The sequence below is a fragment of the Lissotriton helveticus genome, chromosome 4_1 (genome assembly GCF_964261635.1).
Source record: "Lissotriton helveticus chromosome 4_1, aLisHel1.1, whole genome shotgun sequence".
NCBI classification, from domain to species: domain Eukaryota; kingdom Metazoa; phylum Chordata; class Amphibia; order Caudata; family Salamandridae; genus Lissotriton; species Lissotriton helveticus.
The window spans coordinates 402,302,530-402,322,960 of NC_136063.1; the positions used below are offsets into that span (position 1 = coordinate 402,302,530).

The 20,431-nt window shown below is 46.8% G+C and overlaps 1 protein-coding gene across 19 annotated transcripts in view; it reads left to right on the top strand.

Moving 5' to 3' along the window:
• The window catches only part of UBR5 (ubiquitin protein ligase E3 component n-recognin 5), a 2,132,574-nt gene that overhangs the window by 725,385 nt on the left and 1,386,758 nt on the right, over positions 1-20,431 (top strand). For all 19 annotated transcript variants that reach the window (XM_078686916.1, XM_078686920.1, XM_078686919.1 and 16 more), the window contains one exon: positions 9,822-9,973. In XM_078686916.1, coding sequence (XP_078543042.1) covers positions 9,822-9,973 — 152 coding nt within the window. The remainder of the gene's footprint in view (positions 1-9,821; positions 9,974-20,431) is intronic.

A 20,431-nucleotide genomic window follows, 5' to 3' on the forward strand; every position in this document is an offset into this window, starting at 1 on the left:
AACCTCTGGCAGCAGCTGGAGACTGCAAATCCAGCCCACTCTGCACTTGCCGAACCCGGCGTGAGCTCAAGTGGAAAAACACCATGAGGCGGTCCCCCCAGCGATCCTGAACCGAGATCCAGCGACCCCTGCCCTGCCTCCAGTCGACGCCTGCAGTCTAAATCCAGAAGCCCCCCCCCCCTAACTGCGACCTTGAGCTGGTAAGAAGATCCGACCCCAAAAGGCATCCCTGCACCCGACTCCCCACGGCTTTGTGTGCCCAAACCGACAGTGCCTAACCAACCCATAGACAGACAACGCTACATTAGTGATAAGTCTCTGTACATCAGCAACCTGCATTCTACCCTAATGCGTCACACAGTAATAATCTCATGTGCTCAGTCCTCCGCATCGGCTCCCGCTGTTGGTGTCGCTTTCTGCTGTTCATTCTGGTGCACATATTGGAGGGCTTCCTTAGGCGACGTGAAGATTCAGGCTTTACCTGCGTGCTGTATGGGCAACCGTGCAAGGAATAACATAGCATATTGGATCTTGATTAGCCACCGTGAAGTCGGGGAATAATTTCTGTTTCATCCCTTGTTAGTTGGTAATCCCTTTATCCCTGGCCAGGCACTGTCCAGCGTCTCGATCTCGATAATTCAAGAGCCTAGCTATGATGCGGTGCGGAGGAGCCCCCGGCACGTGTTTGGGCGCCAACGAGCGATGGGCTCATTCCACAATTAGTACATTTGAGAACTTATCCTCTCCCATCATATCTTTGAGCAAGGTCTCAATGTATGATTCCATGGGGCCCGTGTTGGTTGATTTTGGGATCCCCGTAATGCGCAGGTTGTTCCTGCGAGAATGGGCTTCAAGGTCCTTGTTCCGCGCCTGGATCACTGCCAGGAGCTTTTCCATATTGGAGCATGAGGTACTAACGACCTTCACTCGGTCTTCAGTCGTCGAGATACGCTGCTCCGCGTCCGTTATCCGCGATCCATGCTTATCAAGCTTCTCTGTAATACCGTCCATTCGCAGGTTGAGGTGGTCTATCTTGGCGTCAATGGACTGCATACCCTGCTACATTGTTGGCATCATGCGCTCCAGTTTGTTGCTGGCGCCTGCCTCCAACTCTGGTTCAGTGTCTGATGTAGCCGGAACCTAGGATTTGGTCAGCCTCCGGGTTTCAAAGTTCAAGTTCGCCTGTTGAACATCTGTCCGGCCCATGATGCGACCTCCCCCTTGGGGCTGCTTTTGTGATATCAAGTGAGGCCAATACTTGGACTATGTTCGCTGCTCAGTGTATAATGCTGAGAAAGTTCACACGGCACAGATAGTGCTGTGGCACTGCGCCGCGTGTATTCCTTCGCAGATGGAGTGCCCTACCGTGCAGGTGGTCTTCGTTATAACAGCGCAGTGTGGTTCCCGCCAGTGACAATAGAGTAATCCACGCCGCCTGGCATCCGCAGCACTGCGCTGCCCGCTTCAATGTATGGCCACTAGCGGAGTGCAGCCTTAGACTGTCCAGATGATGCACTTACTGCGAGTAATGCAAGGGGACGAGTCGCGCCCAAATGTCAGCACCCTAGGCAGATACTGTGACAGCACTTCCACGTTAGTCACCCAGCGCTAGATAGGCCACAGTCCACAATGTCCTTGAAACAGCCGCAGTCCACTGAGCGGTATTCTGGATCGCGACATACAAATCAGGCTTCCTTTGCCTTAAAGGTGCCCACGCAGTGTCCTGCCGTCTCCCCCTGAATAATTAAGGGATGGAGCACTCTCCACAACTGCGGTATCAGTGGCCGAGCCACTCTCCTGGCATAGGGTGCTCCACAAGAGATAGGCCCTCCTCTCGGCAAGTTACTGGAGTATGGAAGCAGCGATGCCAGCGGGCCGCTTTTTTGCAGGATTCCAGCGCAAAACAGTGGCGGGCTGCCGGACAGCCACTCTATTGCCGTATCACGATCCGGGCAGCAGCACAGAAGGGGGAGTGGGCCGCACAGCCACTCTCCGTACCTATCTGTTGCTTAGGCAAAATCCGGAATGTCCCAGGTCTCTCTGGTCGCCAACAGCACTGTGGAGCCCCGCCAGGAAGCATGTGCCACGGTAGTGGCACATCAGGTACGGGCTTTCCCGTATTACTCCGCCGCACAACAGGCCTCAGCCGGTCCTGGTCACCATGCGTTGCCGGCCGTTAAACGGGAAGTGTGGGAAGCAGAACAAAGCGATTAAGTCCTACGGCCAGCGGCAGCAGGATAGTTAAGCTGCAGCACCTCTGTGTTGTGGTACTCCAAAGGACGACGTATAAGCAGTGCATAGCGTCCGGATCACTCTCAAGCCTCCATCTTGTCCGGAGAGAACTTCTGCAGTTAGTGGCGATATAAAGCACAGAACAGCGACAACAAGACGACCAAAGTGCTCATGTTACGATGAGGCGTCAGAATTCGTAAGTGTTGCCCGTGGATGGCGTTGTATCTGTAGAATAATGTGCGGATTGTTCACTCGACCAGCAGAGCAGCACTAAGGTGAGGCCATTTTGCTCCAGGCTCTCTAGTGCCCCCCAGCAAACAGATATATTCTTTACATAAGAAGCAAAATGCAGAAGCCTTGTAGGCAGGTATTACCATCCAAGATCACAGGCCTATGCCCTGTTAATAAAGTGGGATGGGATATTTGCTTATGTTTCTCTTCTAATTCCACTTTAAGAAGTTACAAAATAGCACAAATAACAGCACAGTGGGCAAGACCACCACGGTCATTACATCTGGTCCATCTGTCAATCATAAGGGTGGTCAGATTTCCAGTAGACAAAGATATTACGTTGACAAACAAGCAAGGACAGATATGTCACTAGAGCCAGTCTCATGAGTTAGCTGCATTGCTATTGAATAAACTAGAATGTCAACACCTTGATTACCTGATAAAATGCATGAGGGTAATAAGGAAAGCAAGAAGACCTTCTCCATGAAGGTCCTATGAAGCAAAATGGACAATGTGTATGAAATGTTTGAAGACCCAATCTTTGAATCTGGCAGTTATAGCTCGCACTCTGTTGTATTTATTAGCTGGTGGGTTAAGCTATGCTTCATTAAGAGTTTGTCAGCTATTGCAGTTACTAAGATCAAATATTGTTTCTTTTGATTAATTTAGTTTTGCAGCGTGCATCTTTACTGGATTCACATGCTGTGCATTCAGCCATCTCGTGGTACCATCTGGAGTTTCTTATATAGTAGTCCTTTTATTGTTTTCTCTCTCCCTTTTTTTTGTTGTTGTTGTTGCTTGGAGTTGATGGTCCCCACCATTTGGTGCTTGTTCCATCCTCTTCGGACATCAGACTCCCTCCCCGGAAGTCTCACTCTTGGTCGCTATCTTCGAATTTTTTTTACCGCCGTTGTGTCTGGAAGAATCAGGAAGATATCCATTCTACAGGAGGAATATGAAGTAGCAAAGACTTTTTTTTGCATAAAAGAAAATCGTGATATTGAAGGAAGTGATTTCTGAGAACTCCAAGTAAAACTCAAGTAAGTGGAGTTTTTTCATCTAGGTAAAATGCACCGGCAGGGGGATCCCTGCTCCTCCTGAAATGGAGAAGAGGCCGTTTATTTTTTGCCCACAGTGCTACCATAAGTTTGCACAGAGGGACAGCCATCAGGCCTGCAATCTTTGCCTTGCCAATCGACCATCAGTCAGAATCCTGCGAGGTGTTTAAGGTGAAAAAACGGAAGGCGCAATACAAAGGCTTGTACACTATGCTATGAAGGGTCAAAAGGAAACTGCCTCACTCAGAGATTTAGGGTTGTTGAGTGGAGAAGATGAGGCCGCTGACTAAGCTGAAGGAGAAGACTCTGTAGAAAAGATCATATATGTCAGAAAAGAACATAAGCTGAAAGAAAAAGAAAGGGAACTCAAAAAAAGGTAATGGTGGTCAAGTTGAAAACTGACTCCCAGAAATACAAGTCTGCCTGGATTGAAGCTGAGACAAAGAGATGAAGAAGGCCGCTATACCAACAGCAGTTGAATCTTAAGACGTCAAACAGGAGAACAGCACCTTCCTTCGATGCTGATGATTATGCCCTCGGCCATCTTACAAAAGAAAGAGAAATTTGAAGCCTCTTTGCAGGATGCCATTGAAACCTACGGTGGAAGGCTCGAGAGGAAAAGGATTCAGATGAATTTGAACAACTCCCCACCTCCCCCCGCCCCTCAACACCGGAGCCCCAGGAGGAAGTAAAACAGGAGCTCTTTTATGAAGATGATAAAGGACAGTCTGTACCAGGATGTTTATGATTAAGAATATCGGTGGCAGGATCTCAAGGCAGACTCCACGTAGAAACCATCGACCCCTATCCTTCTAGACCATCGCTTTCAGATGATGTGACAATGTACAATCTGCTGGTCAAAAAAGTAGCTGAGAGGTGTGGAATATTAATGGAGAAAGAAAAGGCTCAGAGCTGTTTCTTACTGGAGACACGGATTTTATCAGAAAACAAAAATTAGTTCCTCCCAATGCTCCTAAGCGTCATGGATCAGGGGAGAGAGTCATATAAGGAACCAGCAACCTTCAGGGCAGTTACTCCCAGGGTGGAGAAAAAATACAAGCACTCCTCTAAAGACCCAGCGTACATCTGGGGCAATGTGGTGGGAGATTACATCATCGTAGCCACAGCTAGAAACATAGTAAATTTTCCTACCCTCTCTGGACCTCCTCTAGATAGTGAATTCAGGAGGATAAAAATGGTGGAAAGAATATTTGAAAGAGGAGCTGCAACTCGGTGGAGAATAGCAAACTCAAACGTGTTGCTAAATAGATATGCATATCAAAACTGGAAAGAGATGGCAGTCAATGAAGCACCTGTCTAAACAAAATCAGGAAAGAGCAAAAGCCCTTGCTGAAGAAAAGATATTGCCAACACATGCCTAAAGTCAGCTTTAGGTGCCACAGATAGAACAGCAAGACAGACGGTGACAGTGACAACATTAAGATGCCATGCATGGCTAAGGATATCAGGCTTTAAAAACAAAGAGCAAGCCAACATAGTCAACAAGCCCATTTTATTGTGATCATTTGTTTGCAAAGCAACAGACTTCAGGCTGCAACAAATTAAAAATGACAATGAAATAGCCAAGTCAATTGACCTTAAAGTTTAGGGGCCAGCCAAGAAGGGATATCGCCCTGACTACAAGACCTGCCGGAGGCGATGGATTTACAACAGGGACACCTCATCAATGCTTTCAAAGTGCAGGCCAGCCACAGTCAACATCACATCAGCGGGAATTCCAAACACCACAAATACACTCCTTTCATGGTAGAACAAGAGGAAGAAGCCTGCCATCAAGAGGGGTGGCAACAGCAACAGAGTGACTCACTAAAATTGGATTTCACCCACAAACACCACCTGTGGGGGAAAGAATAGGAAACTTCCTCTAGGAGTGGAGGAAGGTGACATCGGACGCATAGGTTCTCAATATAATCCAACATGGATACTGCTTAGAGTAGGAGAAACATCCACCAAAACCATATCCAAAGAAAAAAATACAATTAAAGGAAGAGATAAAATATCTTCAAAAAGAAGTAAAGGAACTGCTAGAAAAACAAGCAGCAGAAAAGCACACTCCAGGCTCAAGGAATCTTATCAAACATACTTCCTAGTTCCAAAACTAGACAAGACACTGGTGCCGATACTAGACCTCTGTTTCTTAAGCAAGTTTATAAGAACACAAAAATTCGAAGGCAACACTCTACAAGCAGTCATTCTTCCGGTCCAGCAGGGTTTTCATGGCAAGCATAGACCTAAAGGATGCCTATGTACACATCCCAATGAACCCAAAACACGAGAAGTTCTTACGGTTAGTGATAACAAGACACATTATCATTTCAAAGTTCTACCCTTTGCCATAAAGTTGGCTTCAAGAGTATTCACAAAGTACCTGGCGTCTGTAGCAGTGCATCTGAGAAGAAGGGAAATACATGTTTGCCTATACTTAGATGAGTGGATGGTATGAGCAAACTGCATAAAAGTAGAAAAAATGCATAAGAAAAGTGATGACAAAACTGCACAAACAGGTATTCACGATAAATATGGAGAAGACTTCACCCATGCCAGAACAACAGAAAATCTTTTTGGGTGCGAAGATGAACACTATGCAGGAAAAAGCTTTTAAATGTGAAAAAAGAATACAAGCTATAATGCAAGAAGCTCAGTACCAGAAGGTCAGTCTCTGACATTGAGGACTGTGGGGAAATTATTATGAATGATGGCTTCATGTATACCACTAACAGCACGTGCGAGGCTTCACATGAGACCAATCCAGGAACGTATACGGAGTCCATGGTCACAAGCCATGTGGAGAAGAGAGGATCTAGTGGTTTTCACGCAAAAGAATACAGGAGGAAATAAGATGGTGGAACAAGACAAATATAAAAGCAGGAAGACCCTTTGACTATAGCTCCAGCGCAGACAATTACCACTGGCGCCTCACATATCGGATGGGGAGACTAAATGTCAGAGGAATATGAGTCCAACATATAAACCTGCTGGAGTTAAAAACTGTGTTCATAGCGTTGTCTTTCAGCAGCACTTGTGGAACAAATCCATACAAATACAAACGGACAATACAACTACAATGTTTGACCTCAACAAACCAGGGAGAACAAAGTAATTTCACCTATCAAACCTGGCACAGCAGATATGGAGATGGGCCATTCAGAGACCGAAAACAATAATTGTGATACATATACCAGGAGTAGACTGTGTTAGTGGGCAAACTGAGCCGACAAGCATCCCTCTCACATGAGTGGGAACTGAACCATACAATGTTAAAGAGAATTTTCATAAAGTGGGGAAGTCCAAAAATAGACTTTTTCACAACACCACAAAATGCAAAATGTTGGTTCTTCGTACCCAGAAAGCCATACCTTAGTCTGTAGGTAATGCGCCATCGATAAATTGGTCATTGAAATTTGCTTACCTATTTCCCCGATACCACTGCTCTCTAGTGATCAACAAATGCAAACAGTCACAAATGATGCTCCTACTCATAGCTCTACAGTGGGCAAGACAGACTTGTTACTCATACCTAATGGAAATGGCACATGAAGTGGAAAAGATGCCAATGTTGCCAGACCTGCTATCTATAGAAAGGGAAAGAGTTCTTTATTCAGAACCAAACACTTTGAATCTAGCAGCATGGCTCTTGAAGACATAAGATTTGGTCATCTATGATTACCAGCAAGGAAAGCAACATCTAGAAAATGTTATACTGCAGATTGGTAAAGATTCACATATTGGTGCCAAAATAAGCCTGCTTCAAAACGGGACATGTGAAACGATGGTAATCAGATATTTTACACATCTTTTAGAAGAAGGCTTAAATAATGCTTCTCAAAGTGCATCTAGCAGCACGAGTAGCCTGCACAAGGGGTTACTTAGGAAGAAGTTTGTTCACTACACCAATAATCAAAAGATTTCTAGAAGGGTTTAGAAGTATAGCACCACCTAGGAGTGCACCAACACTCACATGTAATCTTAATGTGGTTCTTATACTGTTAATAATGGAACCAATTGAGCAAATCTATAAAATAAATTTAAAATTCTTCACACTAAAAGCAGCATTCTGACAGCCATGACTTCACCTATCAGAGGAAGTGAGGCACTCACCGTACTGGAACCATACATACAAATGCAGAAAAAAAGGGTAGTCTTAAGAACTAACCTGCAGTTCCTTCCTAAGGCTATATCACAATTTCACAGAAATCAAACAATCCAAATTCCAAGTTTTTCCAGACCCTAAAGATTTGAGCAGAGAAAGCTTTACATACTCTGGGTGCCGGCAGAGCAATAATGTATTGCACAGAAAAAACAAGACCATCAGGAAAGGAGAACATCTCTTTATATCATTTGCAAACAAAACAGGAAAACCAGTTACAAAGAGTGCCATCACAAGATAGATAACACAGACAATTGAAATATGTCACAAGAACGCTGGCATTGAACTAGGAGGAAAGCCTTGAGCACACACTACAAGAAAGAAAGGAGCAACAGTCGCCTTTCTAGCTAATGCACCTCTGAACGTGATTTGTACGGTGGCCACATGGTCATGAGCACACACATTCACAGTACACTGTTGCATTGATGTTCAAGTAAACCGAGAAGCACAGGTGGGCAAAAGGTTCTGAAACATCTGTTTACAAGTTTAACCTCCTCTTCAACCCAACCCCACAATGAATAAAACCACAACATATGAATCAAGAAAAGATTCATGCTACAAAATGAAATGGTTACTTACCAGTAGTAAGTAGTTTTGCAGCTTGACAAATTTTATGAATACACAGGCGACTCACCCGCCTCCTCAGTAAATGAAGCGACACAAGTAAACAGACTGTTAGTGTTCATACAAAACACTAACCGAAAGCTAAAAAAAAAGACTGAAAATGGCGACCAAGGGTGAGACTTCTGGGTAGGAGGTCAGAAGAGGATAGAACAAGCACCAAATGATAGGAACTGTTGACGACCAGCAACAAAAGAAAAAACAGAAAAAGACTATTACATATTAGAAATTCCTGACCCAGCCACTAGATGACGGAATAATACACAGCATGTGAATACAGAAATTTCTTTATGCTGTAAAACTACTCCTACCGGTAAGTAACTAGTTTGTTATGAGATTATGGAGGTAGAAAAAAGATTATACCTCTACCATATCATTCCAGCACCAAAATGGTGCCTTCAATGAGAGAATTCTGCGAACCAGTGCATATTTCAACCTTGAAGAGTTTAATACTTATATTGTTTTTTCTTAGCAATAACATCTTTAAGAGGAGTTAGTGAGCATGAAGTTTTTACAGTTCAATAACACTAACTATCAATATGTAGGGATATGGTAGTAATGAGAGTTCGTCCTAAAATTGCACCAAAATCAGCAAAAACAGCCCTTCTTCCGAATCCAACATTCAGCCTGAATCTTTTCATACTTAAGGAGAAGTATGCATCCTATTCTGGAGACAAAAGATAAAGATTAAACAGTTTTTTACTTCGCATCACCTCACTATGTAGATGCCCAAATCACTAAAGCAGTAGGAAGGATAGTTCATACTCTTCATTGTTATTCTAATAAGATACTTGAAAAAGTCTTGAGCCCCATTGCACAAGAAAATAGGGGTACAGATTAGTTTTCTTGGATAAAGTCTATTAATGATGTGTGCAGCAGCAACATGAAGTATCTATTCATGCCTTCGGAAAACATTCTGTGAATATACTATTCAAGAAGAAAATACAGGCACGTCTGACAGTAATAGATTTTTTTCTCCGCACAACCTCCACATCCTCCTCAACAGAGGGAAAGACTCGTATACATTATCTATATATTTTATTTTGTGCAGCTCAAATGTAGCCACAAGACAGAACAGAGTCAAAGACAAGGATGCTCTTGGTAACTGTATCTGAATTTTGAAGAGTTTCACACTGCAAAAGGAACAGGTTGCTTACCTTTAATTGTTTTGCAGCTTGAGTCTGTTCTAGATTCACATACTAGATTATAGACATTTTGGATGCTGACGCTGTTTGCATTTTTAAGACATGACCAATGAAATCTTTTATGTACATTTCAATAAAGCACTGACTATGGATGTTTGTGTCCTTCAGGTTATTTCTGCATATTTTTTTTTATTTTCTAAATTTCTATGATTTTCATTTGTTACTTTTTAATCCTACAGTTTTTTTATTTGAGTTTGGAGAGGTTCTTGTGCAAAGTATTGCATGTTTTGCTGGTAACCTTGATTATAAATTTGCACTTCTGGCATAGTGTTATGTAAAGAAAATTAAGTTTGATTTTTTTCTTAGCTTACGGCTCCGTGAAATGATGAGGCGATCTCTGCGAGCTGCTGGTTTGGGAAGACATGAAACTGGGGCTTCTTCTAACGATCACCAAGATCCTGTCTCTCCTCCTATTGCTCCTCCAAGTTGGGTTCCTGATCCTCCAGCTATGGATCCTGGTATGACTTTTTTATTTTTTTAGCAAGTATGATTTAGAAATGATCCTACGCTTTTTCAAATGCATGTCGTTTAATTATATAGTTATTGCTTCATGTTGATAAAATGTATACACATTACTTTGTATCTAATGAAAGGCCATAGTGACTGATTTAAACAATTCCTTTATTCGAAAAATGGTAACATTGCAGGATCATGTTAATTTTTATGCCTTTTAAAATGAAGTCAATAAATATGTTAAATTCTTATTGGCAATATTTGAAAGTATGCATGGTGCATAAAGTTTCATCTCAATAAATTTGAAGATTTCAAACGCCTTAAATTAGGAGATTTGGGCCAGTGGCTGCTCTCCAAACACAATATTTGGGTTCTTACACAATGAACTAGCATTTGCAATGCAATAGGTCTCGCATGTACGATAGTTTGAGCTATTGGCATTGTAAATGACTGCCTTTTATTCATGTGTTCTTTTTAAAACAGATAAATAAAAGGCAATGTCATTTACAATGCCAATAGGTCAAACTCTCGCAAATATGAGACCTATTACATTGCAAATATGTGCCATACATTTTTTTTTAAAGCCTAGGAGAGAGCGTGTCCTGTCTGCAACAGCAGGCAGGACAAAGCTATTTTAGAAAAAAGTGCTCAGAGGCTGGAATTAAAGCCTACTGAGTAACAACACACGTAACGGGGTGTCACCACTGGGTGGTTACAAAATGAGACAAGGCAGTAGTAAGGAGTGACTACTAAGCCTTTTGACCAATGAACAGCCACAGTTTACACTGTACAATCACACAAGCCAATGAAAAATATGAGCGGAGAGTGGGCGGATCTTCAATTTCTACGTGAATACAGCATGCCTCACTGAGCAGCGCATGCGGTGCCCAGGCTCTACCTAAAAAACGAGAAATAAATATATTTTTCCTCGTCCGGCCTCCCCCGGGAAGGGGTAGCATTTTGACGCATTCCCAGGTCTACCACTAATGGTAAATCTGGGAATGCACCAAAATCCATGGGTGGATGTGTGCAAACTCCCACACTCCACCCATGGAAGGCCTCCCTGGGGCAGAGTAACGCAATGCAGCAATTTGTGCTGCGCTGTGTTACTCCAGATTTATCAAGCCATGTAGGGTGACCTTGTTTGACTTGATAAACTTGACTTTAGTGTTGCGTCGCCCTTGGTTCACCAAGGGCGCAAGGGCAAATCAACCCTAAGATAAATATGGGCCCTAATATTTACACTACCAGTGTAATAAATGCAAAACTTGGCCTTATTTTGGGAGGGATATGTTCTTGGTGGAGATGAAATCCTCTGAAGGAAGCCAGACTTGCTCACTCGATTGGCCCAATTTGAGGTGGATGTTTGCACACTAACACTTTAAAAGATCACCAGGCTGGTGTAAAGACTCGATTGTGGAGTAGGCAGGTGGGTGCTTTGATGCATACAGGGATGTGGAATTCCTATAGCCCCATGCCCAGGACATATTGGTTGGGGTCAAGGGCAAAAAGTTTTCATGTGTATTTTGTCCTTGGGACATGTAGGCCCAACCCCATGCAGCACAAACCCTTTGGCGGCCGGTTTGCTGTACCACATTATGGATCAGGGAAGGGCACTGGCCGCGGGGAAGGTAATATTTTTGTTCATATATTAATGCTGTTCATACTTGTATTTATGGTTCATTAATTGAACGCCTTTATTATTATAGTGAGTGCTCTAAGTAAATGTTGTAAGCTCTGACTGCACTACTGATTGGTTCCAGTATAAATATTTTTACACGTTTCCAAAGTTTAGCAATATGAGGCTATGTATAATGCTCCCTGAATGCTCTCTGATTTGATGCAAATATTTGCAGAAGCTTGAAAGCAAGAGGATGATTCTTTGTTTTTAAAATTAAATGTTCATAAGAAAATAAGAGCAGGTAAAAAAAACATTTTGCTAAACTACTGTAAAATGTCAGGTACCATTTCTTTGCAGCATCATTTAGTAACATGTGTTGATGCATGCTAGTATTTCCCAAAAATATTCATAATGGAAAATCAATGTAACCAGTTTCAAAAGGGTTATAGGAAACCAATATAAACAAGCATTGGCAAAGCCAGTAGGTTTGGAAGTGATGGTCAGCTTTTTAGTTTTGTCAATGTGTGAATTGTTTTGGCATGGTTTTTGTAAAACCTTATTGGTTTGAGAGCTGCAGGGCCCTCACCATTATACCAAACATTGGCAAAAGCAAAAATTGTTTTTGGTCCCAAAAAGCGCACACTGCCACAGTAGTTACTGGCATTGAACAAAACTACTTTGTATGCCGATATGCTCCTTGTGAAAGAGCAGAATGCTGTCACTCACAGTGAAGCCGCTGATGCAGAGAGAGAGATAATTTTAGTAAATGCAAAAGGTCATGGTCCACACCACACCAAATTAAGTGCCCAATTATTAATGAAAGTCTCAAAAGTGCGCCCATGGTGTATGTCCTTGCGTTAAGTGCAGCTATACAGTTTTCGTGAACTCCCAAAAATTGACAGAAGTAGGGCAAGAAATATTACTCCTAGAAAATATTTGTGAACTGCATTTTAGCATGACCAAATATGCATGTGTAGATTTGCTCATGCTAAAATCTGAGTTTTTGCAAGTTCACTTTCCCTCCAACCACTTTTTTTCCCAACTGTGGAAGAAGGTTTACATCTGCCGTTGTAAGGAGTAGATTTCCAACATTTCTCAGCCTGGGAAAAGATTAGAGAAGAGTTGTTGAAAACCCTTTAAACATGCAAGTTAGTAGGTTTGCACAGACACAAAAAGGTATTCTAACCCTGTAACTATTGCATACCACTACCTTCAGCCCCAGTATGTAGGTCTGCAGAAACGTGGCATCATAAGGGGATTGCAAGTATTCAAACACTACTGTGGTATGAGCCCTGGCATATTCAGAGAGGCTATATCAGGGCTCTTATATAATGAGATTGCTGCCATAATTTGTCGCCACACTACATGGCACCAAAGGGACAAGTGGATATTGTTACAGGACAAGTAGATTTATTAAGTAACCTGCCTCATGGACAAGTAGATATTTTATTAAATTCCACACCCCTGTGCATAACTGGAGGCGTGTAGATGGGTGTGGCACTTTCACAGTCCTGCATGTTGTACTTGCCAGTCCATAGATATATGAATATTAAGCATGTCTGATTTTGGGTGGAGCATGGAGAAGTAAAGAGTCTTGAGATCTCAAGGGAGTCCTGATGGGACACGCAGTCCTGTCGTCTGCCGCTTGTCCCCTGCCCCACCCTTCACCCTCCCAGTCACTCTGCACTATTCCACTGCCTCAGACATCCTGGTATGCAGTAATTGGGATGGGAGGCGTAGTAACTGAGGACAGGGCACTGGCCATTATCTGTGGACTGGTCGCTGCAAGTAGACAGGGCCTAACCCATAGAGGGCTCTATGTACGATTGTTAGCATTTTAAATTTAATGCGCGAGTCCACGGGAAGCCAGTGAAGAGCACGCAGGTGCAACCGGACCGACTGCCTGGCAGATAGTCTAACAGCAGAGTTCTGGACCACCTGCAATTTCCTCACTAAGTAGCCAGGGCAACAAATCAGCAGAGCGTTCGCATAGTCCAGACAGGACAAGATCAAGGCGCGAACTACCGTTTCCCTGGCACACCCTGGGAGATAGGGAAGAAATTTCCTCAGGCTTTTTAACACGCCGAAACAGGTGCCAGCCAGTTTCTTAACATGTGTAGTAAAGTTAAGATCTTCGTCAAACCAGACACCTAGATTTTTGGCAACACCTTTATTCTCCAATGGACAAGGGAAGTCAGAGGGCCACAACTTCTCCCTAAAATTTACTGGGAACGAGCCATACAGTAACACCTCCGATTTTCCTTCATTGCATTTTAACTGCGCCTCTGCGAGCCAGAGAAAAACGGAGGATCGACAGTGCTGGACAGATTCAACCGAGTCGTCCTCCCTAATCGAGGTGAACAACAGCTGAGTGTCATCCGCATAGGCCATCACTTTCGCCCCCAGAGACTCCACCAGAAAAACGAGCAGAGTCATATATATGTTAAAAAGAAGAGGGCTAAGTGATGACCCCTCCGGGACCCCAGTCCGCACCGGCAAAGGAGCAGACGCACACGGGGAAAGCCAGATCTGCTGTTGTCGATCGTCCAGAAACGAACAGATCCATTTCCAAGCCGAGCCCGAGATACCGATCTCGCTGAGGCGCTTGAGAAGCATAGCATGGGGCACAGTGTTGAATGCCGCGTAGAGATCCAGCATAATCAGTGCTGCTCTCCCGCCGGCATCCAGACACTCGCAAATTGCCTCCGTGACCTCCAACAGCGCCGATTCTGTACTGTGAGAGGCGCGAAAGCCCGATTGAGCTGGGTGGAGGAGGTTAGCCACCTCAACATAACTAGTAAGTTGAGAGGTAACCACCTTCTCACAAACCTTTGCCAAACCAGGCAGCAGTGGCATCTGCCTGTAATTCTCAAGTGTCGCCCCCACGCTCCTCGCTTCTCCTGCTCTGAGCCCCCTGCTGCCAGTGCCTGAGCCTCCTGCTACCTGCTCGCCGTTCCCGGCGCCCCAGCCGCCGCAGGGCCGCCCGCCAAGCCCGCACAGACTTTCCCGCCGCTACCTGCCTGCAGCCCCGCCCCCCCGCGAGCCGATTGGCTCACACGCTCCCGCCTCCCTGCGAACCCTCCCTCCCGGCTCCCTTCTTATGACGCCCCCTGAGCGACCGCGCAGCGGGAGCACCGAATGAGCGGGAGCACCGAATGAGCGCCGAATGTGCGCCAAAGGTAAGCCCGTCCGCGCCGGGACCGCGCCCAGTGCCTGACCCCTGGCCTCCACCGACGGAAGCCGACCCAACGGACCTACGACGCCACCGAACTCAACGCACTCAACGCCGGTAAAATCCCAGGCTGCTACCGAGCCACCCCGAGACGCACCCACGGACCCTTCAGCTGCCACTCCTGCAAGTTCACCTGCACTCGGACCTACACCACACCAGCACCGTCCAAGCCGAACTCCTGCAACAACCACCTCAAGTGCATCCTGCTCAACACCCGCTCCGTCCACAGACACGCCGTTGAGCTCTGGAACCTGCTCGACCCCACAGCCCCAGTCGTCGCTTTCCTCACGGAAACCTGGATGAACGCCTCCTCAGCGCCCGACATCGCCATCGCCATCCCAGACGGCTACAAGATCATCCGGAGGGACCGCATCAACCAGACTGGAGGAGGCATCGCCATCATCCACAGGAACACATCCGCATCACGACCAACACCGACGACACCCTCACACCCGCCGAGCACCTGCACTTCCAGATCCACACCGACCCCAAGACCACCCTCAGAGTCACCCTCATCTACAGACCCCCGGGACCACGCACACAATTCAGCGAGGACATCGCCGACTTCGTCAGCCCGCACGCCCTCTCCTCCGCTGACTACATCAACCTCGGGGACCTCAACTTCCACCTGGAGAACAACAACGACCGCAACACCACCACCCTGCTGGACAACCTCGCCAACCTCGGACTCAAGCAACTGGTGACCACCCCCACCCACTACGCCGGACACACACTCAACCCGGTCTTCTCATCCAGCAAGGACATCGCCTTCAGCCACGCCACCGGACTCCACTGGACGGACCACAGCTGCGTCCACTTCAGATTCAGAAGGACGACGATCCACCATCACCAGCAACAGGCTGCATGCAGAAGCTGGAACAAGATCACTGCCGACCAGCTCACTACTTCCCTGAGCAAGAACCCTCCCACCAGCACAACGAACCCCAGCCAAGCGGCCACCAACCTCACGAAATGGATCAACGACTGCGCAGCCGACCTCGCCCCTCTGAAGACCCCGCCGAACAGACCCGGCAGCAAGAAAGCCCCATGGTTTAACGACGAACTGAAGAGCTCCAAGAAGAACTGCAGAGCACTCGAGAAAACCTGGCGCAGAGACCCAACACCTGACAACATGACTGCCCTCAAGATCGCCACCCGAAAACACCACCAACTGATTCACGCCACCAAGAAAACCGCATTCGAGGTACGACTAGACAACAACGCACACAATAGCAAGGAGCTCTTCAACATCGTTAAAGAGCTCTCCAACCCCAACGCCGGAAACAACGACATCACCCCTTCGCAAGACCTCTGCAACTCCCTCGCCTCCTACTTCCACAACAAGATCGCGGACATACACAACAGCTTCTGCACTCAACCGACGCACGCCACGATCGAACCACCGCCCCCCACCACCACCCTCCACGCCTGGACTCCGATCAGCACCGACGAGACCGTCCGCACGATGAACTCCATCCACTCCGGATCTCCGACGGACCCCTGCCCTCACCACGTCTTCAACAAGGCCGACGCTATCATCGCACCCCACCTGCGGGACATCATCAACACCTCCTTCGACACCGCCACCTTCCCGGTGAGCTGGAAGCACGCCGAACTCAGCGCTCTAATAAAGAAGCCATCAGCTGACCCCACCGACCTCAAGAATTACCGCCCCATCTCGCTGCTCCCGTTTCCAGCAAAAGTCATCGAGAAGACCGTCAACAAGCAGCTGGCCGCCTTCCTCGAGACGAACGGATCTCTCGACTCCTCGCAGTCTGGCTTCCGGGCCAACCACAGCACCGAGACCACCCTGATCGCAGTGACCGATGACATCCGAGCCCTGCTCGACAACGGAGAAACAGCGGCCCTCATCCTCCTGGACCTCTCCGCGGCCTTCGACACAGTCTGCCACCGCACCCTAGTGCAGCGCCTCAGCAACGTCGGAATCCAGGAGAAGGCACTGGAGTGGATCATCTCCTTCCTCGCCGGAAGGACACAGAGTCCGCCTCCCCCCGTTCAGATCAGAAGCCACCGAAGTCATCTGCGGCGTCCCTCAAGGCTCCTCACTCAGCCCAACCCTCTTCAACGTCTACATGAGCCCCCTCGCAGCCATCGCACGCCAGCACAACCTCAACATCATCTCCTACGCCGACGACACCCAGCTAATCCTCTCCCTCACCAACGACCCCGCCACCGCCAGAGCAACCTTCACGAAGGGATGAAAGAGGTAGCCGAATGGATGAAGAACAGCCGCCTGAAACTGAACTCGGACAAGACGGAAGTCCTCATCCTGGGATCTTCACCCTCCGCCTGGGACGACTCCTGGTGGCCCTCCGCCCTAGGCAACGCACCCAAACCAACAGACCACGCACGAAACCTGGGCTTCATACTGGACTCCTCCCTCTCCATGACCGGACAAGTCAACGCCGTCTCCTCGTCGTGCTTCAACATCCTGCGTATGCTACGTAAGATCTTCCGGTGGATCCCCACCGAGACAAGGAAGACGGTCACCCAGGCCCTCGTCACCAGCCGTCTGGACTACGGCAACGCCCTCTATGCCGGAACCACCGCCAAACTCCAGAAGAGACTCCAGCGGATCCAGAACGCCTCAGCCCGACTCATCCTGGACATCCCCCGGCGCAACCACATCTCCAGACACCTGAAGGACCTGCACTGGCTCCCGGTCAACAAGAGAATCACCTTCCGCCTCCTCACCCACGCACACAAAGCCCTACACAACGAAGGCCCAGGATACCTCAACAACCGCCTCAACTTCTACGCTCCCAAACGCCAGCTTCGATCGACCAGCCACGCCCTCGCCACCGTCCCCCGCATCCGAAGAGCCACCACAGGGGGAAGGTCCTTCTCCTACCTCGCCGCCAAGACCTGGAACTCCCTCCCGACTCACCTCCGCCTGACCCAGGACCACCTCGCCTTCAGGAAGCAGCTCAAGACCTGGCTGTTCGAGCAGTAGCGGACCCCCCCCCCCTAGCGCTTTGAAACCCCCCGGGTGAGTAGTGCGCTATATAAATGCTTTGATTGATTGATTGATCCAATGAAGGTTTCTTGAGGAGAGGGAGGATTAAGGCATGTTTCCATGATTTGGGAACTCACGCCTGGCACAGTGATTTATTAACCATCAGATTCACCTCGCCATTAACGGTGTCAGCTACCTCTGCCAACAATCTGGCTGCGCAAGGATCATTCGGTGAGCCAGATCTAAGGGCCTTGAGAATTTTAAGAGAGTCAGCAAGAGCGACCGGTTTAAACTCAGAAAAATTGGATGTAAGGTTGGCACCGGGTAGAGACTCAGAACATATCACCATAATATTCCCAGGGACCGACACGAAGGACTCCTGAATGCGAAATATTTTTTCCCTGAAAAAGGAGGCAAGAGTATTACACCAACATTCCGAGACTAGGGTCACAGCCGCCTGCGCGCTTGGGACCAAAAAACTCTGCACTATGGCAAAGATTTCTTTCAAGTTATTATTTGCATTTTCAATGCGAGACGCATAGTGGAGGCCTTTTGCCTCTTTGATGGCTCCATAATAGAGTTTTTGTTTAGCTCTGAGAATCTTTTTATCCTCATGCAAATAACCCCTGGACCGCCATGCCCTCTCAGCCATTTTGCACGCGTGTTTCAGAATCCTCAAGTCTGGGGAAAACCAAGGCTTAGAGGGGGAATCCCTCCTCCGTTTTTGTTGACACGGGGCCGATATAGAGGCCACCGAGCTTGTTATCCACTAAGAAAAGTGTGAGATGTTATCTTCCAAATCCCCTGAGAAAGAAGGACGAGAAGTATTCAGAGAGGCACTCAGTAGGCTTGCGTCCAATTTCCTAGAGATAAGGGGTCGCTGGCAGACATGGCCGAGAGGGATTCCCCACCTCCCAAGAAAAAAATATGGGGAAGTGGTCTGTCCAAGAGACCGGCATCGGTTTCTCTACTGCCAGGTCAAAGTTAGCGCCAAATGGTATCTAGGGTGTGCCCACCAGAATTGGTGGGAAACAACACTCTTTGAGAGAGGTTGTATTGTGTGCATGGGCTGTTCGAGATTGTTTCCTTGCTGGCTGTTGTTTGACATTCGTAGACAAGGTAGCCTGCATGTTTGCAGGATTCCTTCCCTGAAACTGGAATGAACTATTGGACCTTTTGAGTGGGGTAGATGTTCTCTTCCATTTTCCAGTAAAGAATTCCCATACTCAGCGAAAGTCCCACTCCCTTAATTCGCTTGTATTGCTGCCTGTCGTCTAATGACAGTGGCTTTTTGCTAGTCTTGGGCCAAAGCAGATCGTTGTCTTCACCTGCAAAAACCCAAGGTAAAGAGTCAACATGTGCTTCGCCCTGCCTGGGAGATGGCTTTGAATTTTAAACACAATGGCACTTTGGTTGGCTGTAGCTTCCTTTTTTGCCTCCAACTTGGATACTCATCTCCTGAGCAATTAACTTGAACATCATCTAGATTTTGAGGGTGGTCAGAAGTATTCCAAGGCACAACTCTTTTCTGGTGATTGCCCTCACTTAGGTGGCGCTAAGTGTGGATTCCTACAGTCCCTTTTAGGTTTGGCTGAAATGTATCTGGACTACTCTACGAGTAGAGGAGCTGACCTCTGAATAGTACCTTTAAGATCTACTTAAGTCCAGATGACTGACAATTGTAAGTGGAGGATGTCTTTAAGGGAGGTTTCGTAGCAGCGAGCTGACCTGGATATAGACAGACTAACACATCGCATTATCTTCCGTGTGTAGTTACAGAGACTTCCTTGCTTCATTTCTGATGAGCTGTTACGGTCCTGACTGATAGTGTATCTCATTCACAGTTTTAAGAGGACAGGGAGACCTTTCAATCTCATCACTTCTGTTGGGGATTTCTCTCTTTGCTGGACTTGTACATCTTAATTCTGTAACAATTTTAGCCAAACGTCTGGCTTGTGGTCCCAGAGGTCTGAGTTGTGTGTACACTCCAATGCTAAAGTTCAGTTTCCATTTTGAACTGTTGTCAGAACCCTCTAGTCTTTGCAGCAGCAGAACAGACGTAGATCCCTATGCCCGCCCACCGGTGCAGTTGCTCTTCGCACTGAGCAACGTCACCAACAGGGGGGGAAAGGGGACTCACTTGACTCACTTCCAGGAATAGTCTATGCAGATTCTCCTGACTGTTCAATGGGTGCCTAATACACAGAAGGGGAATAGAAACATAAATACAACATTCTTTACTGTAATTAGTCTGTGCCTACTGTAACTTCAATTAGACTTATTCCTACCAGCGGTTGCCAGAGTAGGAGCCCCTCGCCTAATTTAGATAGTAATGTCAATGGTGTTCTTTGGGAATAGCTCATACTGTCTGCAAGAGAGAAAGAGAAAAGGTCAAGGAAAGAACTTATCTTCTGTCACTAAACTGAATATTACTATCCCGAATTGTACCTTCTATTCTCAATTGAACAGTGTTATTGCAATCTTTTTCTTACTCCGTCACAGGTTGGTGAGTCACTCTCAATTGGTTTAGTCTATAGCCAGCGATACTGTCCTTATTCAAGATGCGCGCAAAAGGGAACCAGGTAGGGACATGGGGGAGTAAAGGTAAGGGTAAGCTCAAGGAGGAAACAGCT